Source organism: Festucalex cinctus, chromosome 18 (genome assembly GCF_051991245.1).
Source record: "Festucalex cinctus isolate MCC-2025b chromosome 18, RoL_Fcin_1.0, whole genome shotgun sequence".
NCBI lineage: Eukaryota > Metazoa > Chordata > Actinopteri > Syngnathiformes > Syngnathidae > Festucalex > Festucalex cinctus.
This window is the reverse complement of record NC_135428.1, coordinates 9456731-9484088: the sequence shown is the minus strand read 5'-3', so window position 1 is coordinate 9484088 and position 27358 is coordinate 9456731. Positions and strand designations below refer to the sequence as shown.

The window sequence follows — 27358 nt, the reverse complement described above, 5'->3', positions numbered from 1 at the left end:
ATACTTTTGCTGCTATCTTTAGATTACCCTAGCAACTTTTTCTCAAAAAGCACCTAGCAACAAATTTGTTTGAAAACTTTTGAAAAGTGATTCAAATACTAAAACGCATGAATTTCCCCTCTAAAAAATAAAATAAATATACTTTAGTTTGCAGTATGCACATATTAATTTAAAAATAATAATACAGTATGGTTTCCAAATAAAAACGATACAAGGTGGCCGATCAATTTGACTAATCTAGTAATAAAAATAATCACGCAATGATGTAATCGCTCACTTGCAATGTCATTCAGCAACAGCTTCAAAATTATTCATCCACGTTAACCTGTGAGATCACGTTTTTGTTAAATTCATTTATTATATAGATTTGAACTATGCCTTCTGTGACTACAACTCAGAGACCGTTGAACATATTTTCTGGAAATGTATATATTGTATACTCGTAAGACATATTTGCATATTTTGGAAAACATTGTTATTTTTAGCTTAATTTATAGAATGTGTTTTTGTGTTTCTTAAGTCATGACACAATTTGAAAAAGAATATTACGTATTTATCTTATAATATTCATTGAAAAGTATTTTCACAAAATGTAAATTTTGCAAAGTCGAAACCTGTTTTTTTTTTGTTTTTTTTTAAAGCAACTTTTATTAACATCCCACGGAAAACAGTTGGCAACCAATCTCCAGATGGTGGCAGTAAAGCGGTAACAAGAACGCAAAACTACCGTAGTACTTGAAGACGAAGAGCGTCTACAATTTAGGCAAAAGCATTCACAACACAATCACAAAAACGAGCCAGTGTCGCCGTGCAATCACAAGGAAGTACGTGATGGAGACTTCAGTTCACCTCAACATGCAAAAGGAACTTTTTTGTGCCGTTTTGCTACTCTTCATCACATTCTCGTCCGCGCAAGAAGACTCCCAAGTGAAGAACGCTCAGTGTTACAACTACGCGGGAGGACACGTCTATCCTGGGGAGGCTTCCCGTGTGCCCGTTTCAGATCATTCCCTGCACCTCAGCCAGGCCAAGAGTGAGTCTACCTATCAGTCAAGAAGCGTGCGAGTTATTTGCCTTTTCTCAAATCATGCATTTGAAACGCGATGCCACGCTGCAGGACAACAGAAATCTTTTAGTTGGCTGCAGCCTGCATTATTATCGTTCTCTTTCTTTCTTTCTAATGATGATGATGGTAATGGTGGTACATTTAAATTGCACGCAAACATTAGGTATTTGAAATACACGGTGCGTTTTTAGGACACGTCATTCTTCAATGTTGTGTTCCTCATCCACCCCCTCACACACATGACGGAGCCTGGCAAAGGAATACAAAGGGGTTGGACTAAACCGGAACATCTGGAACGTGTCCCTCTTTTAAACTCAAAGAGCTTGCGTAAAGCTTTATTTACTTTTGCTATGCAGTTTTGTCCGGTTTTGGCACAAGAATCATATTCCGTTATGGCAGAAAGCAACATCTGGGGATCTCAGTGGGGTGATTCAGTTAAGCTTGGCCAAGGCACAGAACTGTCAGGTGGGGAAGCGACTTTGAAGTACTGTACAGATTTTAAAGAGAAATTTTACTGAGTATTATCTGGGTGGATATTTTACCTTGATATAAAGATATTGACAAGATGCTCTTTAATTTTTTTGACTCATTACTTGAAGGAGGCTGTTGTGATGACTTCATATGAAAATGGTGGTCTTATTTTTATTTTTTTTATACTTCCATTCTCGTATGGGTGACTGAACTTCTTTGTAGTCTGACAAAGTCCTTGTGAAAATGGCTAACTTTCATTGCTAACTTTCACCTTTTTTTAGCACAGTCTTAGAGAAACATAATTTTTCACCTTACACCTAAAATTGTCAACTTTTGAAACAGAAAGCCATTTCAACTATCTCTGTATTGAGGCCAATGTGTTTATATAAATGTTTTGAATTAAAAAAAAAAAAATGTTGCTTCTTTCCGGATTATGCATTTACAAATTCTCTTCCCCCACCATGTAATCAAATACAATGTTGATTCTTAACGACAGTGGCTTAAAAAAAATAAAAAATAAAAAATAAATAAATATATATATATATATATATATATATATATATATATATATATATATATATATATATATATATTAGTGCTGTCAAAGTTAAAGCGTTAACTAATGAATTAATCACAAAAAAAATATCACATTAATCATTGTATTATGACAGATTAATCACACTATTAATTTTGACCGCAGATGATCCTTTTTAGCCGACAGCTGATGGTTACGTTAAAGGTAGTTGTTGGAGTTTGAGCAATAAACATAACTACAGTACATGCATTAAAGTAAAGCATTTAATAAATGTTTACATATGCCGTAGGTCATTTTTTTCCCATTTTAAATTATGCAAATAATTAATTGATTAGAAAAAGCAGGATGAGCGTCTGCAGTGGATATACATTTTTGAAGACTTCCTCATAAAAAATTAACACATAACAGGTGCGATTCAAATTTAGCGGGCAAAATATGTTGGGGGTTAAGTCAGTGATTAATCATGATTAATCAAAATTCTAAGATGTGATTAATCAGATTAAAAAAAATTAATCGTTTGACAGCTCTAATATATATATATGTATCTTACAGTTTCAAAGCCTGCACCACACTGGGAAGGAACAGCAGTCATCAATGGTGAATTCAAAGAGCTGAAGCTGTCAGACTACAGAGGCAAATACCTCGTCTTTTTCTTCTATCCTCTGGACTTGTGAGTGACCGCAATAAACATCACATTTGAATGACTTCATGACTACAGCTGCGAAGTGAAACAGATCTACATTTTGCCTTCTTCCTCCTCGACCCCCAGCACGTTTGTCTGCCCAACCGAGATCATTGCCTTCAGTGATCGCGTGCATGAGTTTCAGGCCATCAACACAGAGGTGGTCGCCTGCTCGGTGGACTCCCAGTTCACCCACCTGGCCTGGTAATGTGACATGAACTCATCACAGCCCCAACTTAAAAAATACAAATACTTGAATAGAATTATAGATGTATGTTCTAGCGTTCTTAAAAAATAGCTTACATTGTGAAGTTGTTGTCGTATGTAATTGGGAATATTATATTCTAATATTAGATTAAAATATTTTATTTTGTTAGGATTTCATGCACCTGTTCATGAGATGAACTAAAGTTAAATCCCCATTTTTGCATATAGAATAATTGTGGTCCAATTCCTTCCTTTGCCAGGATCAATACAGCCAGGAAGCAAGGAGGACTTGGACCAATGAAAATCCCTCTTTTGTCTGACCTCACTCACCAGATTGCCAAAGACTACGGCGTCTACCTGGAGGATCAGGGCCACGCGCTGAGGTGAAGTAGTCCAACCAGTTTTGATGTTTATACCTTGTCACACCACTCTTTCGTCATGCCTTTTGTTAAAAAGCCGCTGTTGATGTGTTTACAGGGGGCTCTTCATCATTGACGACAAAGGCGTCCTGAGGCAGATCACCATGAATGATCTTCCAGTTGGACGATCGGTGGATGAGACGCTTCGGCTGGTTCAAGCGTTCCAGTACACCGACAAACACGGAGAAGGTACTATGATAGCACCTGACCTACAGAAAGCAACACATGGAGCTTTAGTATTGATTGTGCAGACATTCATAATATTTTAGCTTTTCAAGCACTAACTTTAATGAAATGACTTTTTCAGTGTGTCCAGCAGGATGGAAACCAGGCAGTGCAACAGTGAGTATGACGAAGTGTTTACAGTGCTTTCAACATAGAAGTTCAACAATTCAACCATTTGTATGTAAACGTATGCATCATTATTCATCACAGACTTGGAAAATATTTTCCTGTTTATACTTACAGTAATTCTAATACTGTTGTAAGTCGTCGTACTACAAGAAAACACATTTGCAGTCTTATAAACTAGCTCTTCCAAGGTCAAACAAGTCCTAACCTACATGCACATTTGGTTTGTGCCTACATTTAATGTCCATTTTATTGGCTGATGCCCCACCATGCTGCAATTTTATCAAAAAATGATGTAATTGTTTCATAATTTTGCTAGCAAACTTTTGCTTGTGAACCAGAAAGATTTTAATCTCATTTTATGCCTGAATTATTTACTGGATCCTAATTTGACTACTTCTTCTCTACAGATCATTCCCGACCCTTCAGGCAAGCTGAAGTATTTTGATAAATTGAACTGATGGAATACAGTCAGAAATCCAAATAAAAACGTGTTTTGGTAACACTCTTGTCTCGTCAACCCTGTTCGGATTATAATTTGCTCCTATCATCCAAAGAATTTGTGATATTAATTCCACTTGGGCAGAATATGAAATCAAAACGTTTTACCCCTTTTAAACAATGGGTGGCGCCAGTAAATGGGTTGTGAGTAATTTACGGTAAGTATTAACTCCAAACTGTCAGGTTTCCTCCAAAGCCTGTACTGCGTGTGAACATTTCTTTGACATATCAACTAATGACAAACACCTTTTATAACAAATCTTTACTACATACAAATGCAGTATAAATCATAGATATAAAAAGTCTACACACCCCTGTTCAAATGCCTTGCTGGCATTATTCAAAGCAAAACATATATCAGGAAATGCCCACAAAAGAAGTTGATATGTATTTGGGGTTAATCACAAGCAATTGAAATGGTGGCAGGTGTGTTGACTACCATTAAACATGAGTTTGAATGTGATTAATTCTGAACATAACCATATCCTAAGTTATGAGGGTGCACACATTTCTGAAACATTATTGTAGATTATATTTTACTCTATCTTCCAAAAAGAGTTTCAAAAAGTACAGGCTAGAAATCACATTAATAGTGGGAGAAGGTTTGAAATTATTATTTTTTTTAAATCACAACCTGCCATTTGAGCCCTAACCATTTGAATTACCACTCTATAGTCCTATTAGGGAGTGGTGTTATTTTATTAATCAATTTAAATGATAAGATGTTTTTCCACACTCAGCAGTGTCAATATGGTATCTTTGTTATGCAATGTCAAAAAAAAGGCAACTGAGCATTTATTTATTAGTTATTGAAGATATTTACTGTTCCCTAAATAGATTTAAGGTGAAACATTGACTCTCTAACTTTTGTGGAATATACACAGTAAAGTCTTTAACCTGTTAAATTGACTGGAAATTTTCCAGGTCTGATTAATGTTTACCTTGTGGAACATTGATGGTGCAGTGTAGTCATCGCTTCAAAGATAAGGAGCATATACAACAGGAAATAACAGGCATGTTCCCCATATATGGACTGTTGTTTTCCCACTCCGAGGCCTACATATACGGTAGAACAGGTGAAAAGCAAGCACAGCCGAGAAACATTCAGTCTATGCTGCTTGTTCTGATTCATCGAGGGGGTCAACTCCTGAGGAGCGGATGAAGAAACAAATTTTGCTTTTATTCACATTCAGAGGGATAGTGAGCAAAGGCAAAAAGGGCAAAAAAAAGAAAATGGCCAATTTTATATTACGGATGGCCCAACCAAACGACGTATGTGATATCTTGCGACTCATAAAGGTAAGCCCATAATGACACTTGAACTGCTAAAAGTGCTGCCAGTTAAACATTCAACTTGATTCTTTTTTGCCCTGTAGGAACTTGCAAAATTTGAAGAGATGGAAGAGCAGGTCATCTTGACAGAGAAAGGTCATTGTTCTGTGTACATGACGGATTGTTACTAATCATATTAAATGTACACAAATATCAAATAAATCTGCCTTCTCCTTTATAGAGCTACTTGAAGATGGCTTTGGCGATCATCCATTCTACCACTGCTTGGTTGCTGAAGTGCCGAAAGAAAAGCAAACGACTGAAGGTAAAAGTAGTGAAACTCATTCAGTGAGATTGACTGTGAAATAATTATTTCTCTCATTCACTAGGGCACACCGTAATTGCCTTCGCCATGTACTACTTCACTTACGACCCTTGGATTGGAAAGATACTGTACTTGGAGGACTTCTTCGTCATGCCAGAGTTTCGGGGTAAAGCTCGTGTACAGAAAAGGGTGTGTAACATTTAAAAATGTGCACGGTAATTGTAATGATGTCATCATTTCAATCTTTTCCCAGGGTTTGGCATCGGCTCAGAGATCCTGAAGGTCTTGAGTGAGGTAAAGTGAAAGCTTCTGTTAAAAACTGTCTTGTATGCAATTTTTCGTCTTCATGTCATGTGTATGTCTTGTCACAGACGGCAGTGAGGACTCGATGCAGCAGCATGCACTTCATCGTGGCAGAAAACAACACAAAGTCGATTGAGTTTTACAAGAGAAAGGGGGCAGCTGACCTTTCCTCCGAGGAGGGCTGGCGCTTGTTTGCCATCGAGAAGGAGAAGCTGTTGAAAATGACCACCAAATAAAATGTTTACAGTTAATCCACTACCTCTGTCTTTACAGGCAGACTTGATACAATACATATACAGTAGCTACAATTATGCTATGTTCAGCCAATTTTATTTTTGTTTCTTTGGAACTCTAAAATGATTGAACTACAGTATTGTAATAGGGACAAATAAAATGTATATCTAAATTCTAATTAAATAAAATCCTTTTTATTATTTTTTTAATTTTACTTTACCTAAAAGTATTGCAAGAAATACATTTCTGATAGAATCATCATGTGGACTATTGCAGTGATGTGATTACCACATTTTTTTATGGTTTAAGTTCTATTTTTAGATCTTGAATAAAATATTGGACAAGAATCTCAACAAATGTTTGTTTCATTTAAATCATGCAGTACACTGATTCAAATATTAATCCCAAAGTGAGATACTTTGTTTTTTTGTTGTTGTTTCGGATTTGTTGTGTTAGTTGTGGGTGCCTAAAAAAAATGCAGTTTTATAGCAATGTTTGCAATACATCAACATTTGTTGTGTAAATGCTCCTGTTGTAAGGAATTCAATGAGTTGGGCGCACAGTGCGCCACACAGCCAGTAGCTATACCTATGTAGCCACCTGTGTTTACACTGGTGGTATTTTGGCTCCCTCTAGTGGTACCAAAAAGAATTAGTGTTCAAATGGTGTACTGTATAAATCAATGTAACTGTGTGGTTTGACCTTTTAAAAAAATCCAGGTGAGGTAGGTTTATAAATACAGTTTAAGTTATATTTTCATTTTAAGTGTAATAGAGCTGGTCTTTAATCTTTTGAAAGTTTAAGAACGGACAAAATGTTGACTTCTCATTTGTACAAATGTAGTCTACTGAACAAATGTTCTCTTGTAGTTCCTGTATCCACTACTGCTGGTGAAATGACACCAATTTCCACCTTCCACTCAACTAATAAATGTTTATTATAGTAATAATATAGTTCACTTTCAACCTTATGGGCTTGTCCTCTTGGTACTACAGTATGTAACTGTAGCAGTTTCTTTCCAGACATTTATTATTCTCTGCTATAACATGGTTCCAGCTAGACTAGACCAATGTGACAACTGTACCGCCACACACAATCACTTATTGTATGGACAATTCTGATTATCTGGGCATTTCTGATATCTCAGCAATGCAGCGGAATGTTATGGAGACTTTGTTTACACGGTGAAAACAAACAACATATTGTTTTGCTTTTGCCTGTGACTAGCATATAAATCAGGCATATTGTTATAGTAGTCATTAGTCAAATTACATTTTATCACATTTTGAAATCAAAATACAGTCATCAAAAATCAAATTACAACGATCTAAAGTCCAGTACTTTTCAATGAGTGGAGAGCGTCCTTTCACCGAGTAAGATCGCCATTTTGACTTGTGACATAAGTTCAGAATTGTCCATTTCGGTGTTTTATTATATTTATGTATTTATTTATTTATAGGTTGTACTTAGTAGGGGGGTGCAAGTTTGAAAACCCATGTTCTAATTTCACATTTGTGGTAAACTAGTGTAACGATGTTAAGTGTTTTTTCCTATACGTTTCTTAATGTATTCGCTTTAATGCCAAATGGGACCATAGTTTGGCTCTTTATCGTCCAACTACAAGCCTGCTACTCCTAAATCTATGGTTAAGTGTACAACAAAGAGCCCCAAGTGTCACCATCCCCGGTGGGCTTCGCAAATTAAAATGACAGCCACAAATGAGGGGTCGTCTCGGGTTTATGGCCTGTTTTCGTCTGCTACCTACCCGCGTGCTTTCCACCACAAACCCTTCCGCATTTTCCTGCCGCTGTCGGGCTGTGACGTGTCGTGCTGACGGCGGCCTCGGAGCTTGGAGGAGCGGGGGGCTACTAGCATGACAAGAACAGGCTCCAGACGCCCTGCCTTGCTTTGAGTGGAGCTCCAGATACATCCCCCGACCCCTCCTTCTCTACTCCTCTGCGGCCCGCCCAAAGAACACCAAATTCCCGATTGAATCTAGCCCGAGTCTGGGGTAGTGGGGTGGGGGGGACCAAGCGGCCCTGGGAAGCCGAGGAGCGGACGGAGGCCATCCCTGCTGCATCTGGTACGGGGCTCCTTGTTGCTCGTAAGGCGGCCGCCTGCAATGCGAACTGTGCATTTGCTCGTGTGTGATGTGTGTTTTCTATTATTGTTATTTTTGCATGCACGAGACATTTTAGTTTATTAATCAATTCTTACCGAGAGGCCGCAAAAGGAAGCGGTGTGGCCTTTTCTTCTTAGGCCCAGGCCCGATGAAAGGCCACAATTTGTAACGGAAATTTGGGCCTGTCTTGTTAGTTAGCATGCTAACTAGCTAGCTCGATAAATGAGGGGATTTATTTCCAATGGTCCGCCACGCGTGTATTGTATTAATACCGTTAAGAGCGACAACCTTCAATTGCGGCGCTGTTAATATGACCTCATTTGACGTGTTTAGTATACACACGTGAGTTAAATTAGCATTCATTTGTACATGACGCTAACAAAATGGCGGACGCTAGTGTGATTAAAAATCGTCTGTGGCAAAGGTGTGCATGCGTGCGTGTGTGTTCCCCTCACGACATGTGGACCTGCTCTTTGTCCTATTATGATCTCATTTGCTCCGTAGCTTCTTTGTGTAAATCTGTATTTAGAGTCAATTTCGCGTGTGTAAATCAGTTCCTCTTCGGTGGCCAGTGGAACACTTGTGCTGTTTTTCATTTTACATGTATCGTGTTTAGTCTACCTTTTGGTTGATTCGGTGTGCTGGCCTACATTTTTGAGTTAATTAAGCCGGCTGTTGTGCAGCGTCTTCAACACCAATGCTGTCTCTTTCTGTTGGGTTTGAGGGGGATGGTACCCCAGGCAGCATCCCTCATCACTATTTACCCCTCTGCATCCTTCTCCGTGTGCATGGGGGAGAGTAAAAAAAAAGAAAAAAAGAAAAGATGTACAGTACCACAGGAAGGTGGTGCTAGTTACCTTATGAGAAGTTTAAATTGATATCAAAATAAAGTGTGTGCATGTTAAGTCATCATTTTGCAGATCCCAACATGCAAAAATGTATTTTGCATAAAGTGGAAACATTTTATCAAGGGATACAGTCCAAATCCACCTGCCATAAACCTATTAAAGTATACATTTAAACTGTTCCTTCGCGTTTTTCACCTCATTGCACAGTTATAAAAAAAAAAAAGGGGGGGGGGTGCAATGCATGCTTGCTTCATGCTCTTTTGGTCACCCTCAGTTGAAGTTTACTGTTAAACTAACTCAAAAAGCTAATGGAAGTCAGCATGACTGTCAAAATTACTCCATCCATCCTTCACACAATTGCTTCTTTAATTCAAAGGGAAGCAACACATGCAAACACATCACAGGCATATAGTGTCTCTGTTCTTGTTCTGTGGGAACACCAACCCGTTAGTGGTGCTCATTTGGGTGCTTTCTCTGCATCTGCTACTTACAGTTAATTACGTTGCAGCTCGTCCAGTAAGTAGACCTTAGTGCTGCCCGGCATTACGTGGTACTGTACTGTATGTGCACACACTGAATTCAGAATTGTCTATATTCTTAAAATAGACAATAATAGCTCAGATATGAACAATTGTACACAACGCCATTTCATAGAAAATATCAAAGACCTTGTGCATATGTTGTATAGAAATGACATGATAATGTGATAGGTTCAATGCAAAGTCATCTCACAACATAAAAATTCAGTGTTGCTAAAATGATGTTTTCCTTGAGAAGAAAATTATACAAATTCATCTTCTGTTTTCTGAGTTTAGAATGAACTCACAGGTGCATGTACAGCTCATCCACACTGATTTGAGTACATATGTCATTTTTTATTCCAAAAATACTAATACATGTGGAATAGTAGCTGCTGTTCTCATAGCCATACAGTTTACCTCAATCATATTAAAGCAGTTGAAATTGGTGAACAGTTTGTAATGTTGTTCTTTGTCTTAACTTGTTCTTTAACATTAAAAAGAAAAAAGAAACACAGCATGAAAGATCTAAGTTTCTTTTATCATTTGTTTTCAGCTCTCCAGTAACAAATGCAGTGCGAGGACAATGGATGAGGAGGTCACCAGGCTTTCAATACCTTCTGCAGAGCCTAAAATAATATTACACGGATCGGGTAATGAGCTATGCTTGATTACTTGTTATATACCAGACAGGCTGATGTTATACTATAGAGCGTATTGGGGTATTTGAAGAAGCAGGATTCTTAGTTTAGCCAGATAATTTTGACCCAAGATTTTATGTTGATGCATGCATGACAGTGAGCCATTAAATCTCATTAAATCTTTATTTGAAATAAACGAGTGCTCTGCATGCTTATCTGGCTAACTGGGTAATCCTGCCTCTTCCAGATGAGGGTGGTGCCGGCGGGCAGGAGTTTGTTGTGGAGCTTCAAGAGACTGTGTTGGTGTCAGAGGGCGAGGGTGAAGGCATGGCGGTGCACAGGTTTGCCCCAGACGAGCTAGTCATCCAGGATGCTGTTGAGGATGTGGTATCTGAGTATGTGCACTGCGATGAAGATGAAGATGTCGCTGTAGAAACCTGCGTGATGGCCTTGGACGGTGAGGAGGAAGGCGTCGCCATGGGTGACATCCCCGAAGACGGCCTCGACCCCGAGCAGCAGGACGATGACCAAGATAGCTGTGGCGATTATCTGATGATATCATGTAAGTCTACTTATGATGATCTTGCTTTGGGTGAATCAAAATTAGGGGTAGACCGATCAGTGCCAATATTTGGCATTTTGACAAATATCGGCATCGGCCATTTTTTGAATCTGAAGGTCGATAAAGCTGGTATCTCACTGGGCAGTGAATACTTGCGAACATAGCGAATTTGGGGTTTTCATCAGGAATTGTAAGATGTTCACGGACAGTTTTTACTTGTCGTAAACACATTTGGAACATATTCAGACAATCTTTAGGGATCTATTTACCTGCTTTTTATTTTTATTATTATTTTTTAAATTTAGCTAAACACATACTAATGACCCTGAAAGCTCCTTGCATTTTTATCAAAGAAAAACAACCCCCACCTTGCCAGCCGATTTCGAGCATTTTAACTCATCTTTCAAGGCAAACAGAATATTGTGTGCTTTTACTACAGATACATATGTGGGTACCAAATGAAAGATCGCATTCCATTCTTTCATTAGAAAAAAAAAGTATGATTATACCTTATTCCGTTCTTTCGTAATCACCATTTGAAAATAGGTAATTTGACTAACACAGCAAAAATTGAAAAATACGGAGAAAACAAACTTTTTGTGAAAAGATACATTTTCTCCACAACAGTGACTGTGACACTAATATTTTTTCTTTAGTGACAGTCTTTGAATTAGGTTTAATGTGACAAAGGCTTTGATCATTCACATCATCCTTGAAAATGTTCTATTTCATCAAATTCCGTCATGTTCCATCATAATTCCATACACTGGCAACAAATTGAAAAGAGATACAATGCTGCCATCTGCTGGCCATAGTTAGTGTTTATATATATATATATATATATATATATATATATATATATATATATATATATATATATACACATACACACGCACACCCCCCCCACACACACACATCCATCCATCCATTTTCTTGACCGCTTATTTCTCACAAGGGTCGCGGGGGGTGCTGGCGCCTATCTAAGTTGGCTCTGGGCAGTAGGCAGGGGACACCCTGGACTGGTTGCCAGCCAATCGCAGGGCACACAGAGACGAACAACCATCCATACGCACAAGCACACCTAGGGACAATTCGGAGCGCCTAATTAACCTGCCACGCATGTCTTTGGAATGTGGGAGGAGACCGAAGTATCTGTCAATATAGTTTAAAATAAAAAATTTTTTTTTGTTTTTTTCTATTTTACTTCAAATGAATATTGGCTTGAAATATCGTATCGGCCTCCATTACTAATAATCTGTATCGGCCTTGAAAAAAAAACTTATTGGTCGATCACTAATCAAAATGTCATAATTGTCATGATTTGAAAATAAAAACTGCCAGAATTCAAGATTTGTATCCATACTAAAGCATGTTTTATGCATTTCCAGGTCTGTTTGACAATCAGGAAGTGCAAATTATAAGAATAAAAGAAATTCAGCAACGGGTGCTTTGCAGACGACGAACAACATGCACCAAATCTTTTTAGTTGACGGGGATGGGGGGGGGGCGTGACGCTGAGCTTGGTAGGGGGGCAAGAAAAGCCAGGCGGGCCGCCGGGCTTATAAAGCACTGGGGGAAACACTGCACTTACTTTAGTCAAATGAACCCTGAAAATGATACTTAAGTTTGCCATTATGAACGATTTCTAAAGGCATTTAATTTTCTGATGCAATTACCTTATTTTTTTTCCCCCAGAGAGGTTTGGTAATACGTGTCAGAAAATATGGAATTTTGTCATTTCAAATGTGTATGAGCACCGATAATATTCGTTAATGTCATCAGCTATTGTCTGGTATATAGTGAAGTGAAAGAAAGTCCTCTTTGTCACCATCACTAGTGGACGAAGCTGGTAAAATGGTGTCTGAGGACGGGACGGAGGTAACTGTGCAGGGAGCAGTGGAGGACCAGGAAGTGGAGAAAGATGAGGATGGGCAGGAGGTGATAAAGGTGTACATCTTCAAAGCTGACTCTGGGGAGGATGACATGGGTAAGAAGAGCATGTATAAAAACTGTATCATTCAAACAAAGGATTATACCCAGAATGTGTCCGAAACAAAGAAGAAGCTTTACATACATGTTTTTTTGTTTTTTGTTTTTTTTCCCCTCCAGGAGAATCAGTCGACATCAGCGATGGTGACATGGAGAATGTGGCACTGACAGATTCGGGCCAATCGCTTCGAGAGAAGATGGTTTACATGTCTGTTGGCGATTCTCATCACCAAGAAAATCATGGTGAGTGAATTAGCGTTTGTTTGAGTTGAAGAACTCGCTTCTATGCTTGTGTGTAAAGATTTGTTACATTTTAGATGGGTGACTGTTTGGGCTTTTTCCAGGTTTTATAACTCGCTGAATCATACTTGAAGTCAGTGAATCAAAAGCACTTGACATGCCGGTTGTACTGATTTAGTTTTATTGAGGTAATTGTTTTGTCCTCACAGGTGTGGAGGATAGCGAGAGCTGTGAAAACGGGAACGGAGCCGCAAGCGCGCTCCTGCACATCGACGAATCAGATGGTGTTGATGAAATCGGCCGACAGCGCAACAAGACCAAGCGGCGATTGGAACCACGACAAGTCCAAACAGGTACCTTGACAGATGGTCACTCCTCATATCAATGTCATATTTTCAGAGTTTTCAAGAAACACACAAAAAAAATAGGCCATTTGCATCATGAGGAGATGATTTAGGCAAAAAAATATATTTTTGCAAAAAAAAAAAAAGACTTAGGCAGTTATTTTAAGAGGGTGACGATTTGAGAAACTGAAATTCGAATTATACAACTTGTGTGGTAATATTTTTCTTTCATTTTATTGTATGCATTACATACATTTAGAGGCCTATTAAAATACATTAGTGCTGTCGCTATTGATTATTTTTAGAATCGATTAATCAAATAATGTATCCAATGTTTTACAAAAGCATTTTTTCCCCTGTTCACTGTTTATTAACCAGTGATTGTTGTTCATTTTGTATTGGTATAGTGATTAACAAGAAATGGGGATTGATGTACTCGTCAACATTTTTCAAACTGATTATGTTTCCTGTTCAGCCATTGCTTATGTCTTATTTTGATTGAACACAGAAGTTATTTTTTTTGTCTTCCATGAAAGACTCCAAACGATTACTGGACTATTATCGATGAAATATATGCTGTACCCATTAGTTATCTTTAACATGTCTGGGTCTAGATAATGGCACCAAGTAACTCATAAGCAAGACGGAGCTAGTTAAATGCATAAATCTGCCAAAATAGTGGGTACAAGCCACCATTTTCACACTGAATGTCCTCAGACCAGACCTGAAATAGCTTATTTATGAATATTGCGACATCTAGACCTCGAGTTTATATCTACTTAGTTCATGATCGTGCCTCAATTTAGTCAAAAATGTACTTAACTTATTCACTCCCGGCCATTTTCACAGAAGCAATCCCCTTCACTCTCGGCTGTTTTACTGGATTTTGACTGATTTTGCAAGGCCTGCAGAATATTGTGTTCTATTGCTATAAAAACATGGAACCTACCAAAAGAAAGATTAAAGTGTCTTCTTTCATCGGGGAAAAAAGTATATTTCCATCTGTTTCCGTTTTGCAGCAAAAACGTCTTTGGGACATTTAAAACATTTACAATAGAACGTATTTATATGTTTTTGGGAGCAAATGAGTTAATGAGAAATCTAGGCCTGTTTAGTTGAACATAAACATACTATTCTGCTGGATGAATGGCAACAGTTGGCTACACAGGTTAATTGTACCTTGTAAGTCGCTAGCATAGATAGATAAACAAAGAGAAATAACTTAGGACAGCAGTCAAAACAAGATCCTGCACCAAATGTTTATTTATTATTATATATTTCTTTTTCCCAGCCATCATCATCGGTCCCTACGGCCAACCTCTGACGGTGTACCCCTGCATGCTTTGCGGCAAAAAGTTCAAATCGCGCGGCTTCCTGAAGCGCCACACAAAGAATCACCACCAGGAGGTGCTGACCCGAAAGAAGTACCAGTGCACTGACTGTGACTTCACGACCAACAAGAAAGCCAGCCTCCACAACCACATGGAGGCGCATGCCCTGAGCAGCAAGGCCCCCTTCCAGTGCGAAATGTGCAGCAAAGAGTTCCACCAGCAGGCAGCGCTGTTCACCCACCGGCTGCAGCATCACCATCGGGAGAGCAAGAGTCAGCAGGCGCCCGCGCCGCCCGCCAAGACGCACAAATGCAAGTTCTGTGAGTATGAAACTGCCGAGCAAGGGCTGCTCAACCGACACTTGTTGGCCGTTCACAGCAAAAGCTTCCCGCACATCTGCGTGGAATGCGGCAAAGGCTTCCGCCACCCCTCCGAGTTGAAGAAACACATGCGCACGCACACGGGCGAGAAGCCGTACTCCTGCGTGTACTGCGATTACAAGTCCGCCGACTCGTCCAACCTCAAGACTCACATCAAGACCAAGCACAGCAAGGAGATGCCGTACAAGTGCGAGCGCTGCTTCCAGACGTTTGCCGAGGAGGAGGAGCTAAACCAGCACGGACTGACGCACGAGGAGAACAAGACCCACCACTGCGCCCACTGCGACCACAAAAGCTCCAACTCCAGCGACCTGAAGCGTCACATCATATCCGTGCACACCAAGGACTACCCGCACAAATGCGCCGTTTGCGGCAAAGGCTTCCACCGGCCGTCGGAACTCAAGAAGCACTCGGCGGCCCACCGCACCAAGAAGCTACACCAGTGCCGACACTGCAACTTCAAAAACGCCGACCCGTTTGTCCTCAGTCGCCATATCTTGTCGGTCCACACCAAGGAACAGCAGCAGCAGCAGCAGCAGCAGGCCTCCCCCGAAAAGAGCGAGGCCACGAGGACAGAGACGCTCTCTCCCCCGGCGTCCCCAAAAAAGTCCGCCCCCAGCGCCTCCGCCGCCTCTGGCCCGCCCACTCGAGTGAGCGCCGCCAGCCTGGCCAGCAGCGTCACCGTGGTGATCGGCAAAGGGCAACGAGAGCGGCGGATTTACCAGTGCCAGTATTGCGACTACAGCACGGGCGACGCCTCGGGATTCAAGCGCCACGTCATTTCCATCCACACGAAAGACTACCCGCACCGCTGCGAGATCTGCTCGAAAGGCTTCCGGCGACCGTCGGAGAAGAACCAGCATATCCTGCGCCACCACAAAGACGTGGTCCAGGCTGAGTGATTGGACGGCGCCGCTCGTGTGAAACGGTGGGGAGCGTTCGCCTGTCCTCTTGTTTACAGTGAACCCCCGTTAAGTGCGGTGTTATGTTACAAGAGGTGAAAATCTGATTGCAGAAGGACCATTAAAAAAAAACAAAAAAAACAAACAAAAGTTTTACCCCTCCTCCTCCTTAAAACTTGGGATAAATGATTTCGAAAAATAATCTGTTCTACTTCAATGAGCGTTGCTAACTTCTACTTTGACTAAGATTTTTTTGTCAACTCCACACAGTTCTAATTAATGTATACATTTTTTAGAGGGCCGCCCTCTAAAAAAAATATATTTGTTTATATGTGGCCCTAATATGCCGTCATATTAAAACCCGGGATGAATGATTTTGAAAAATAATTCTGCTTCAATGAGCGTTGTTAACTTAAACACTTTGACATGGTATGTAAACGTGCACTGCACTTCTAAGCACTCGGGCAAAAAATAAAAAATAAAAAAATAAATAAATAAAAAAGTGTTTTACTACATTGCCCTGCGATTGGCTGGCAACCAGTCCAGGGTGTCCCCCGCCTACTGCCCAGAGCCAGCCGAGATAGGCACCAGCACCCCCCGCGACCCTTGTGAGGAATAAGCGGTCAAGAAAATGGATGGATGGTTTTACTACATTGCAATGTTGATTTTAGCCCTCATCAAAAATACACAGAAACATTTCAACACACTTTTAAAGTATTATAAATAAGACGAAGTTTCAAGCTACAGTATACAGTATATGTTGCCTGTATAAAAATGAATTCTTGCTTAAAAATTCAGGTGTGGGTTTTCACTGCATTGCAGCGGGGGTTCACTGTACTTCCTTCCTCAACTTCCTGACTCTTCACATGTATACACATGTACATAACACCAATGCTCTTGGGGAGCAACAGAACTCTGTAGACTTGCACTTTTTACTGCATGTTCCATGCTGGGGAGGGGAGGGAAGGTTGCATGGAAGATAGTGCAAATGTCTGTTTTTGATAAGACGCCTTTATTATTATTATTATTATTATTATTATTATTATTTTGCATACTGCAATCACAACGGTTCTCATTTCATGTCCCCAAACCCAAGTGTAAGGTGCGTCCGAGTCCCCAGTGTACTAAAAACAGAGCAGTGTGCATCACGACTGCTATTTCTTTGTTTGTTTGTTTATAGCGCACAGCTGAGGAACTAACAATCATTCTGGGATTAGTGCACACAATTGGGCATTCATAGTTAAGTGTAAATTTGACAAATTGACGTCAGTTCACGACCCCCAACTCGGTTATTGTGGATCATAAAGTGCCCAAATTAACACATTCACTGCCAGCCAGGCAAAAATACATCATTTGACGTCTTTTTCCGTCAATGGCAGTGAATGAGTTAATAGTTAATAATCCTTAGACAGTATTTCTACATACTCCAGGGAGAATAATCAACATTTTTGTCAAGATATAGCCAATTGTTCTCTTCAGGTTAAGAAAACATCCACATTGGCCCACTTTAGATCCATAGAGGAAACGATGTGGTGCTGCCAGCGATAATATAAAGACGGTCTTCCCCCCACCCCCAACAACACACATTGCTCTTACCATAAGGGAAAAATTTTTAATGTTTTTAGAAGCAACTTCAGAAGACAGATGCTTGTGTACTTTTTACATTTTTCCTTTCCCCATGTCACCCCCCGCCAACCCTGTGATTTGTTTAATATTTATTTTATTTACAAGTTGTTGTATAGTTATGTGTAACTAGACTTCTATGGGACGTAAATTATTGTTTTGTATACAAATCTGTATAAAGCGTGTAGATGTAAACACTTGATGAAAGTGGGTTGTGTCATTCTGGATGTATTTCATATTTGTTAAAAAAAAAATGCAATAAAAAAACAAACAAAGTGGTTTAGCTCTTTTACCTTTTATTAGCACACAATTGTAAACTTTGTTCGTCATGACAGCGTTGTTGGCTTAAGTCGAGGCAGGCAGGAAGCTAGGCAGCTGTGCACTCACCTAAATGAGGCAAATTCATCATGATGATATAATCAGGAGGATAACATAAATCTTTACCATTGATCTTGATATTACCATTTTGGGGGAGGAGTGCGATGTTTTCAAATAGGATTCCGGTTTCCAGGGAGAACTGCCTGAACTTTTCCAGCAGATCTTGGCTGAGTTCCACTTCGCGGCCTGCAGAACCACATGAGGTTAGTCTGCCACTGATGGCCCCTGGTTTTAAATGTAACAAACTGTAAAATCAAGATCATCACCATATAGCTTGTTTACAACGGTGGGATGATCCCCATCGATCTTAACAGTATGAATCAGGGCGTACTGGTCATACTTGACATCCACCACGCGCATGTCATTCTCATTGCCCCAACCTGATGGATAGAGATTGACAAGAGTTCAGGAAGGCAGAACCATTTGGATGATACAGAATTTTACATATGCTGACTGGTCAATTTAATGCAATACATGATCAGTTTATTTGATACACCTGCACTGATGACAATGATAGTCAATAAAAACTGATCAGAATTTTACACCATTACCTTTGCATGATCAAGTCAACCCAAATATGCATTAAGTCTAAGTCATTACCTGTTTCATAGAATGAACTTTCCCAAATACTGCTATCCATCCATCCATTTGTAAATTACAGTGGGTATTAACAGTCTGCCTACCATTCAGATGTCAGGTTTACACGATATAATGAAATGAGACCACGATTAAACAAAAACAAATATTCATGTTAATGGCAGTTGGCACACCATTGCAACAGTTTAAAGTGCCTGTAACTAACCCTAAGCACAGTTCGGTTCATGTAATATTTTGCTAGTATTTTTCGTTCTGGAAGTCTGGAGGTTATGTACAGTAACTGCAATTACTGTTGATAAATATTCACAGCTAAACTAAAGCAGCCCAAAAGCATGATGCTGCCACCACCATTCTTCACTGTCGGTATGGCATTGTTTTGGTAATATACTAATCAATGTTTTGCCAAACATATCTTTTGGAATTACAGTAAAGTCTACGCCATCGTGGGTATAAGTTTTATATGCCCCCTGCTTACTTCATGTGTTATTCCGCTGTCTGTCACTAGATGGCGGCACACTATTATGATTGACACTAGTTTTGAAAGAAGAAGAAGAGTGAAAACGGCAAGTACTTTCAGCTCAGCCAAGTTTTTGCTGAAGATTGTTAAATGTGAAATTGTTTATTGTTCCTGCTTTTTATGGCTACAGAACGTGATTACTGGAGGGTAATTTTACAATGTACATCACAATACATGATTATTGTTTAACTCTATATTGTGAGGTGATAAATTTGATAGCCTTGAGAAAAAGGATTTGTTTCATGAGAAGACCCACCCCATTTCAGTTATACAGGTTATTAGTAAATTATTTTGGTCACATTTTTCTAACCTGGTATTTGAAATGGCTGTGTAGCCCGTTCATATAGCCACTGTATAGCCGTTACTCTTGCATTAACATGGCTGTGAAGAGTCAATATTCTCATAACTTTTTTTTTCTTTTCTTCCAAAAAAGTATTTAGGGATTATAATAGCCACATAAAAAAAAGACATCACGATCAGAATCAATTTCGCATGACTAGAAAGCGATGTGGAAGGCATTTGCGCTGAACATTGCCAAAAAATGGTGGCCATTTATGTTACATCCATCCATTTTCTTTACCGCTTACTCCTCACAAGGGTCGCAGGGGCTGATGGAGCCTATCCCAGCTGGCTTCTGGCAGTAGGCGGGGTACACCCTGAACTGGTTGCCAGCCAATAGCAGATTTATGTTACAAAAGTAGTGATTTATCCATGTTGGAAACTTTTGACAGGAGATATTTACTTCAAAGCTGCGAATATTTTGCCAAGTTTAGTTCACCTTTATAACTGTACTTTGGGGGGTAGAGTCTGAAACAGCTAGAAATGCTGCACTCAACGGAGATGTCAGATTTATGTGCTGCATTAAAATCATATCAAAGCTGGTCCAACGAATGAAGGAGTAACTGGTTGGCATGCTGGTATTTCACTTTCTTTTGATGTACTGTAGTTTTGTTAAGTTAATGTGTACTCACTTGTGTAAGTGAACTTTCCAGGCATGTCGGTCTTCTTGGCCAGGTTGTTCATTCTCCAACAGGTTCCGTCAGATCTGCACAAAAACAAATAATATATAGTTAAGATTGTCACCCTTTCCTGTCACAAAAATGCCTTTTCATCCATCTTGCTCACTTTAGACTTGCATATGAAATCTCCAGGTCACCGTCTGCAGTTGCGTTGAGCATGGCTGTGCCCATTTTCATGCTGGCGCGATGTCGGACGAACCATTGGCCATTAGAGGCGAAACCGATCAGGTACCACTTCCCTGCTATCTGTAAAGTCACATGCAAGACATACTGCAAAAAAAATGACACCAAAATATCTTTCTAATCAGTCGAGACATCTTACCCCCTGGACGTTGAAGTCAGTTGGGGGTATGACTTCTGCAGACGCCCTGAGGGAGGCCAGCACGGCCGCCAAAACTGTCACTAGTAAGACCATCGCAGCCAGAAAGCAAGGGAGGACGAAGAGGAGAACGTCTACTGGTAATACGCTGCTCTGCCTGACATCTCTTTATATAGTGGAGGGCTCACTTTCTCTCCCCTGTAAGCACACTCACTCACTCACACACAAAATGGGAGCTGGTATGAGTCCAAACATGTTCATGCAGCCACAATTTTAACCCTATCATGGTTAGAATTTGGCAAAATGTGCTTGAGAGTAACACGAGTTAGACTAATGTGTTACTTTGCATATTTCATAATCCTTTTAGTGTGATGAAAAATGGGGAACAAAACAGTGACTCCTCTCTGGTGTATTCCACAGCAGAGAGCACAGAATTAAATTCAGTTGTCAGCAGTTACAGCACAAACACATGAGAAGCCAAATGTGGTGGATTGGATCACCTAGTGCATTCTCATGCGCTATTCTGCCAAAGCTTTAGCCGCATCATTCAACCTGATATTACGCCCATTTCTGGCATTGGCAAAATAATGCATCAGTCTGCAAATCTTTGTGCAAGGTGAAAAAAAAAATACATGGGCCTTAAATGAAAAATGCTTGAAAGTTATCATAGCTAAATCGAATGGACTTTGGTGTTTGTTTCGTCCTATACTTAATCCCAAAAGTCACTATGGACGCAAGAAGTAAACTGCCCCTCACACTGTTCAAACATCCTATTTAAAGATGTAAACCATTCAGTTTCCCATAGGAGATCAACGCAATGCCATCAAATACCCATTTTGAGTGACCACTATATGCACAGGGAGTTTTTCCAAAATAAATAGGGCTGTAAGTAGAATTTATAATCGCAAAACAAAGTGTTGCCTGAGTGATTTAAAGTATATCCTATATGATAAAGCAACATAATGCAGGGAGAGACCCTTGAATTGAATTCTCACATACCTTGCCAGTTTTAACAGGTAAACCATTAGCCTTGAGGGGGAAAGTAATTAATGTAATGTCCTGTTTTGCAGTATTTTCACAAGTACATGTGATTGTAATTCAGTTTCAGTGTGAGTGAGTTCAGGAAAATAACAGGGAATATGTTATTGTGGCTCAGTACCTGCAAATGCCATAAAGTTACAATTTGACAGAAATTCATGCACGTTGATAGAACACACAGCCAAATGTACGTACTGGGTTCTAAAATTTAATAAAAAAAAAAAAAAAATCATCAACATAAAAGTGATGATGTCCTGGCATCAATCAAAGTGCTACGTGCCAAATCAGAGTGTGCAGATGTCATCCAAATGCTACTTAGGTGCTGGGGCGGGGGAACTTATCTAAAGTTTTCTTTAATATGTTGTGATGCGATAACCAACTGCATAGGTGAAAAAAAAAGTTGAAGCAAAAGCAACAATCAGTGGATTGTTCACCACTGCCCTCTACAGGCCAGATTATTTACAAGGAGCCTTGTATTACAGTTTTACAAAATATAACATTCTAAAGCTATTTTTGTATTTTTTTTCTTACCTTATAAAGCTTGGGTAAGGTGATCTGGAACCCCTGGAGTAGCCAGCCAATACATTAGGTACACCTGCACCATATAGATCTAATATTCTGCATTTACAAAGACGATAATACTCAGTTTTGATTGACACTTTTAGTGGTGTTTAAAAATATTTTATTATTTATTATAATGTCACATCATATAGAGAAGTGTTACTAATCTTTCACATATAATCATTCACATACATTTGAATGGTTCTAAAAGAAAGGGATACATCAATGGCAAAAACAGAAGAAAAAAAAAACCCTGAGTGCATTGACTTGGACATAAGATGAAGACAATGTATTGATTTAAACAGCTTGCTCCACCCACCATATGCATTATGAAAAGGAGAAAGAGCACATTAAATATCATACTCACAATGGTCAGGCAGGCCTTCATTAATATATTAATAATTTAAAGTATGTATTTACCACATGACTGCAAAAACAGTCACTGGCGAGCTTTTTAGTTCACGCACATTAAATCTATGTACTGTAATATTCCAGTCATGAAGCATCTAACTTCCATATTTTGTTTTGAAATAGAGATGTTAAAACACAAGCACCATTTCAGGTTTTAAAAATACATGAGCTCCACTACGTTAATGTTGAGTTGTATCCAACCATGAGAAACTTAGACCAAGTCAGGGGGGCCGGATCGAGGACACGCCGAGGCATCAGCCATCGTGAGGAAGTCGACCCAGTTCTGGTAGAAGCCTCGCGAATAAGTTCCCGTGGCGACGGCGAGCCCCCACAGGCGACTTTGGCCCGTTTTGTTCCTCAGGGCCAGTTGGGCCTCCCGCTCAGTCACATTGAAGCTGATATTCGCCAACTGTGACACTAGAAGGTACAGCAGCCCACCCGTGACTATGACGCTGTACCAGGCACAGGTGAAGCAGAGCGCTGAGCTACACATCGACAAAGGACATTCGTAAAAGTGAGCTGCAGTTAAAAATGTGTGGCAACTTTATTGTTCACTTGTAGTTAACACATTTTGCTGTTCATACCTGGACTGAGAGTAGACGCCCGGGCAGTAGAAGAGCGCGCTGACTAGATACTGTTGAGGACACAGGCTGTGCAGCACCAAACTGATCCCATACAAAGATGTTAGCAGGAAGACACACAGGGTCAACAGGAAGCTGCGGTGGTTACCCTGTCCGACACAACTGTTTATCCTACAACATAGTACACACACATTGATATTTTGTATTAAAACATTGAGTGATAAGCCCGTATCCCACTGAGTGGCGAACATTTGTGATACTAATGAATGTCAGGGTTCATTCAAGGTCAAAGTATTTCCTAAATGTTTTGTAAACAGTCTTAATGGTTTCCTAAACAGTCCTAATGGTCTTAAATGTTCTGCAAGCAGTTTTAATGGTCTTTTTTTGTGGCAAGGACACTAAAGAAGAAAAGTTTGAACATGTTAAAAATTTACTTGCAACAACGAAGCCCATTAAGACTGTTTAGAGAACATTTCGGAAACGCTGCTACCTTGAACGATCTCTGATGTGAAATCAACATTCATTAGCATTGCAAATGTTTGTCCCTCAGTAGGATACAGGCTTCAGGAATTCTAAGAATATTTCAAATTCATGAAAAATAGTTTTTATGTTGCATTTACATTTTTGATTTATGACATGAGACTAAATACAATAAACCTAACATTTTTAATTAGCAAAATATGTTGTTGGTAAAACAAAATAAACATGAATGAATTGATAACTTACATTTCTTTCTTTTATTGAAGTATATCACTTAATTGACTGAGCAGTTCACATGTTTAATGGAGAAATAAAATAAAATTCTGCTACCTTTGCTATTGCAATAGGCTAGAGGAATATGGTTAGTTTATTGTACAGCAAAATATTTTACAGTGGGCTTTAAAATGTGGAACGGCTAAAATTGGACCCAAATAGATCTGTAAGAATCTTCGTTAATGATCTGTTGTAAATGGACTATAAAGTCACACACCAGACGCAGTGGTGGTCCAGACGTTGGACACAAACTCCACATGTCCTACAATGTCCCGCCCGAGGGGGTCTCGTAATTTTGCACACAGGACACCTGCTCCATTTTTCTCTTGATCTTGATCCTGAGAAAGAGGATGACACCTCTGCCTGGATAGACCCAGTGACAGATTGTGAACCGTTGATGTCCTCCTCATGCGGTGTACTACTAACAAATCCCGGACTCCTCTTGGTCCAAACCAGAGAGACAATTGTAAAAACCATCCCGGTGGTCACGGTACATAGCTGCACCCGACTCACATCTCCTCGGGGTACAATCTCAGTGATGAAGAGATAGTACATGTAGGCCAGAGAATAGAGCGCCAGGGTGAGAAAGAACAGCGTGCGTCTCTTCCTCTTGTGGGTGGCGTAGTAGAGCCAGAGCACCAGACCGGGAAGAGCTGTCAAGATCATGACACCCAGCAGGTAGTGCAACGCCGCCACACGCATCAGGAGAGGCAGCAGAACCAGCGCAGGAACCAGCGAGATCTCCAAGTTGTCAATCAAGGCCCCGAGTAGAAATGAATGGCATCCACTCTTTGGCGCCTTGTCCCTCAGCCATCTGCAATAGATAATTTTATCGATGAAAGGGACAGACAAAGCAATGGGTGCAGTGGCGTTAATTTCATCAACAAAAAAAATTAAACAAAAACAATTTCGTCAACATACACTTTTCACCGGTCTAAAATTAGACTAAACTAATTATACGAATTTGTAGAATCTGTCACTGTGACACTGTCACGTGACACAGTGACTCACCCTCCCTTCAAAACTGCAGTTAGCGAGCGCAACATTCACAAACACTTGAGATACAGGAGGTTGAGTCACGGTGAAAGGTTTTAAAAAAAAAAAAAGAAGAAGATGAAGTAAATTATAGTTAGAACTCAACATTAATCCAACGGCTATAACGTTCCAACAATATTAATCCGACCTCTAACTATAATGCTAGCTAATTTACTAGCTCATAGCATGGAGCCATAGTGGCCACTTGTTGATATACTGCAATTGTGTGTGAAGTTGTTTTTCATCAAAAAGATGAGAGAAAATGTTATGTGAAATAGTTTTAGAGCCGAAATCTGCTGTCAAAAAATATTCAGTGGTAAAATGGTTGTCCTGACTAAAACTAGACTGAAATGTTGACAGTTTTTGTTGGCTAAAACTAGATGAATACAATTGTATTCTTGGACTAAGATAAAGACTAAAAGGCTATGTTTATAGTTGACTAAAAATTGACTAAAAACAGTATGAAATTTACTAACTATGAAAAAAATAAAAAGCGTAATTGAAACTGGACTAAAAATGAGACTAAATTTAAAAATGGTGGATAAAATTAACACTATAGTGCACAGAGAGATGCTAGCAAAATGAGTGATGGATGGACTTGTTCTGACATGCTGATTTTCTTAGATGAAAAAGATAAACATAAGGAAAGGGGAGGGTGTTTTTAAAAAAAAAAAAAAAAACTGCCCCAAATTATGCTCCTAAAAGCGAGGAGCAGATTATTTATTTGTAAGAAAAACCTCAGCAAACAGAATGTTATAGAGATGATGCACAGATACAGATGATAGATAGATAGATAGATGTTGGTGATCAGGTGAATAGAACATTGAATTAATAACATAACATATCCATCCAGAAATGTCAGTGCATGGAAAATACTTTGTTGCACATGAAGTTTAGGTATACAAATGTGCCTCCATACCTGTTGAAGGCTTCGTCCAGATCCTCACAGTCACAGCAACATCCGTACTGGAATACGTCGCATTCACAGCAACACATTGGGTCATCTGGTTCCGGAGGTTTTAACTTCTCCCATTTCATCGTGGCTAACTTTGGATTTACACACAACAAAAACCCAAAATCTGTCACTTTAAGGCAAAAAAAAAAAAATGTTATCACAGCCATGCAATTTATAGTTATAGTATTATGTTGTATTATAGGCTAATTATCTGGATCCCATGGGGTGTGTAAAAAATTAATAATTTCTATAATCAGCCTTTGGTGCTTTCAATGTAATTTGTTGAAACAAGGCCACAGTGTCCATAGAGACAAACTATCTGGGCCGATCAAGTCCTCAATACGCTACAGATTACACTGTACAACTATTGTATGTTATTATCGCATATTTTATAGTATTCAAATGTCACACTCCCTATAAACATTCAACATAAACATTAATATTATCAGCTTTCACTGTGTCAGTCAAAAAAAAAGGCAGAAGTCTTGATACATTATTAGACCTAATTAGAGTGCACGTAATGGTATGTATATAATAAAGTTTGCGACACATGATTTTTAAAAATTATTTGTCAACCTTTACAAAATCAGAACAAATATGCAGTATTTTCAGTTGTTAACAATATCAATTCAACTCACCTTTTATGTCCAAACTCAAATTCAGTTACACTCCTGTGCAAAAATTATATGCGTCTCTTGGTATGAGTAAAAAAATTAAAAAGCGCCAGTAGTTGGTGGTTAAAAAAGATAAAGAAGTTGTTACACCTCTGCTGTGGTTTCTCCGTGTCAAAGCAATGAGATGGTTGTCATTTCTAGCATTCCCATGGTGCAAACATCCCATCGAGTGCTGCCCTCACTTAGGGGGAGGAAAAAAAAAAAAAAAAAGTTATTCTTAACCTAATTTCTTCTTAGTCACCCTTCCAGGTCTTTGAATTAAGAGCTTCGTTTGATTGGCTGAGGCAGCTTTGTTATTGAGGTGGTCAGCAGCCCCGGTGGATCCACACTGGCCCGGCTCTAGGACAAGGCTGCGTAATATTAGCCACATGACAGGCAGTGTAGTAGATGGACGTAAAGTGGAGTGGAGTGAAGCGAAGTGATGATCGACAGGGCAGCTCCACCCTCTGGGATCACATTTCCTCTTCAACACAAGCAACCTGACCTTGCCGCTCGCTCACACAAAACTCTGGAAGACTTTATTTGTGCCTGCTCCACTTGTTGTTCTGATATTAGGAAGGTTTTTCTACTTAGGGATGATAAAAAAAAATTAGTGCGTGACAACAATAGTATTGTGATAGGTGATGCATATGGTGCGTTTTAACTGTCACATTT

At 39.5% G+C, this 27358-nt stretch overlaps 4 protein-coding genes and 1 long non-coding RNA gene across 14 annotated transcripts; 3 read left to right on the top strand and 2 right to left on the bottom strand.

The window, feature by feature from the left end:
- Positions 1-729: 729 nt before the first annotated feature.
- prdx4 (peroxiredoxin 4) lies at positions 730-4234 on the top strand. Of its 2 annotated transcripts, none has more exons than XM_077505953.1 (7): positions 730-1033; positions 2625-2742; positions 2842-2958; positions 3222-3344; positions 3439-3569; positions 3688-3722; positions 4142-4234. In XM_077505953.1, the coding sequence occupies exons 1-7, from the start codon at positions 832-834 to the stop codon at positions 4190-4192; spliced, it is 777 nt and encodes a 258-aa protein (XP_077362079.1). In that variant the 5' UTR covers positions 730-831; the 3' UTR covers positions 4193-4234. The 2 variants fall into 2 exon arrangements, with proteins under 2 accessions (XP_077362079.1, XP_077362078.1); XM_077505952.1 differs by lacking the exon at positions 730-1033 and adding an exon at positions 1329-1531.
- LOC144006859 (uncharacterized) lies at positions 2294-8890 on the bottom strand. Its single transcript, XR_013279954.1, has 3 exons — positions 8584-8890; positions 8132-8495; positions 2294-3589 (listed from the first exon to the last, which is right to left on the bottom strand). It is a non-coding gene; the product is annotated as an uncharacterized LOC144006859 (long non-coding RNA).
- LOC144006858 (diamine acetyltransferase 1-like) lies at positions 4396-6685 on the top strand. The gene is made up of 6 exons (XM_077505954.1): positions 4396-5531; positions 5609-5660; positions 5746-5829; positions 5894-5995; positions 6083-6123; positions 6201-6685. Exons 1-6 carry the CDS (start codon positions 5391-5393, stop codon positions 6366-6368), a joined length of 588 nt encoding a protein of 195 aa, XP_077362080.1. The 5' UTR covers positions 4396-5390; the 3' UTR covers positions 6369-6685.
- Positions 8093-18145, top strand: LOC144006855 (zinc finger Y-chromosomal protein). 7 transcript variants are annotated; one of them, XM_077505944.1, is made up of 8 exons: positions 8093-8470; positions 10411-10507; positions 10743-10836; positions 10911-11057; positions 12895-13044; positions 13167-13289; positions 13496-13639; positions 14922-18145. In XM_077505944.1, exons 3-8 carry the CDS (start codon positions 10743-10745, stop codon positions 16241-16243), a joined length of 1980 nt encoding a protein of 659 aa, XP_077362070.1. In that variant the 5' UTR covers positions 8093-8470; positions 10411-10507; the 3' UTR covers positions 16244-18145. The 7 variants fall into 7 exon arrangements, with proteins under 7 accessions (XP_077362070.1, XP_077362072.1, XP_077362069.1 ...); XM_077505946.1 differs by having other exon boundaries at positions 8094-8449; positions 10929-11057; XM_077505943.1 differs by having other exon boundaries at positions 8094-8449.
- Positions 18146-27019, bottom strand: LOC144006856 (palmitoyltransferase ZDHHC23-A-like). 3 transcript variants are annotated; one of them, XM_077505951.1, is made up of 9 exons: positions 25995-26122; positions 24258-24854; positions 23291-23458; positions 22950-23191; positions 20484-20619; positions 20330-20403; positions 18511-18624; positions 18329-18430; positions 18146-18253 (listed from the first exon to the last, which is right to left on the bottom strand). In XM_077505951.1, the coding sequence occupies exons 1-9, from the start codon at positions 26111-26113 to the stop codon at positions 18234-18236; spliced, it is 1572 nt and encodes a 523-aa protein (XP_077362077.1). In that variant the 5' UTR covers positions 26114-26122; the 3' UTR covers positions 18146-18233. The 3 variants fall into 3 exon arrangements, with proteins under 3 accessions (XP_077362077.1, XP_077362076.1, XP_077362075.1); XM_077505950.1 differs by lacking the exons at positions 22950-23191; positions 23291-23458; positions 24258-24854; positions 25995-26122 and adding an exon at positions 20700-20867 and having other exon boundaries at positions 20484-20623; XM_077505949.1 differs by lacking the exons at positions 18146-18253; positions 18329-18430; positions 18511-18624; positions 20330-20403; positions 20484-20619 and adding an exon at positions 26669-27019 and having other exon boundaries at positions 22397-23191.
- Between the last annotated feature and the right edge of the window lie 339 nt (positions 27020-27358).

What these genes read in the sequence shown, in the direction of transcription:
- prdx4 (XM_077505953.1), top strand. Translation starts at nt 832, where the DNA reads ATGGAGACTTCAGTTCACCTCAACATGCAAAAGGAACTTTTTTGTGCC. An exon ending in TTCTTCTATCCTCTGGACTT is followed by an intron (nt 2,743 to 2,841) that starts GTGAGTGACCGC and finishes CTCGACCCCCAG; the next exon opens with CACGTTTGTCTGCCCAACCG. An exon ending in CACCGACAAACACGGAGAAG is followed by an intron (nt 3,570 to 3,687) that starts GTACTATGATAG and finishes TGACTTTTTCAG; the next exon opens with TGTGTCCAGCAGGATGGAAA.
- LOC144006858 (XM_077505954.1), top strand. Translation starts at nt 5,391, where the DNA reads ATGAAGAAACAAATTTTGCTTTTATTCACATTCAGAGGGATAGTGAGC. An exon ending in ATATCTTGCGACTCATAAAG is followed by an intron (nt 5,532 to 5,608) that starts GTAAGCCCATAA and finishes TTTGCCCTGTAG; the next exon opens with GAACTTGCAAAATTTGAAGA. An exon ending in CGTCATGCCAGAGTTTCGGG is followed by an intron (nt 5,996 to 6,082) that starts GTAAAGCTCGTG and finishes ATCTTTTCCCAG; the next exon opens with GGTTTGGCATCGGCTCAGAG.
- LOC144006856 (XM_077505951.1), bottom strand. Translation starts at nt 26,113, where the DNA reads ATGAAATGGGAGAAGTTAAAACCTCCGGAACCAGATGACCCAATGTGT. An exon ending in CGTTGTAAACAAGCTATATG is followed by an intron (nt 18,431 to 18,510) that starts GTGATGATCTTG and finishes GTGGTTCTGCAG; the next exon opens with GCCGCGAAGTGGAACTCAGC. An exon ending in CGCACTCCTCCCCCAAAATG is followed by an intron (nt 18,254 to 18,328) that starts GTAATATCAAGA and finishes TGCCTCATTTAG; the next exon opens with GTGAGTGCACAGCTGCCTAG.
- LOC144006855 (XM_077505941.1), top strand. Translation starts at nt 10,441, where the DNA reads ATGGATGAGGAGGTCACCAGGCTTTCAATACCTTCTGCAGAGCCTAAA. An exon ending in CTCTGGGGAGGATGACATGG is followed by an intron (nt 13,045 to 13,166) that starts GTAAGAAGAGCA and finishes TTTCCCCTCCAG; the next exon opens with GAGAATCAGTCGACATCAGC. An exon ending in ACCACGACAAGTCCAAACAG is followed by an intron (nt 13,640 to 14,921) that starts GTACCTTGACAG and finishes TCTTTTTCCCAG; the next exon opens with CCATCATCATCGGTCCCTAC.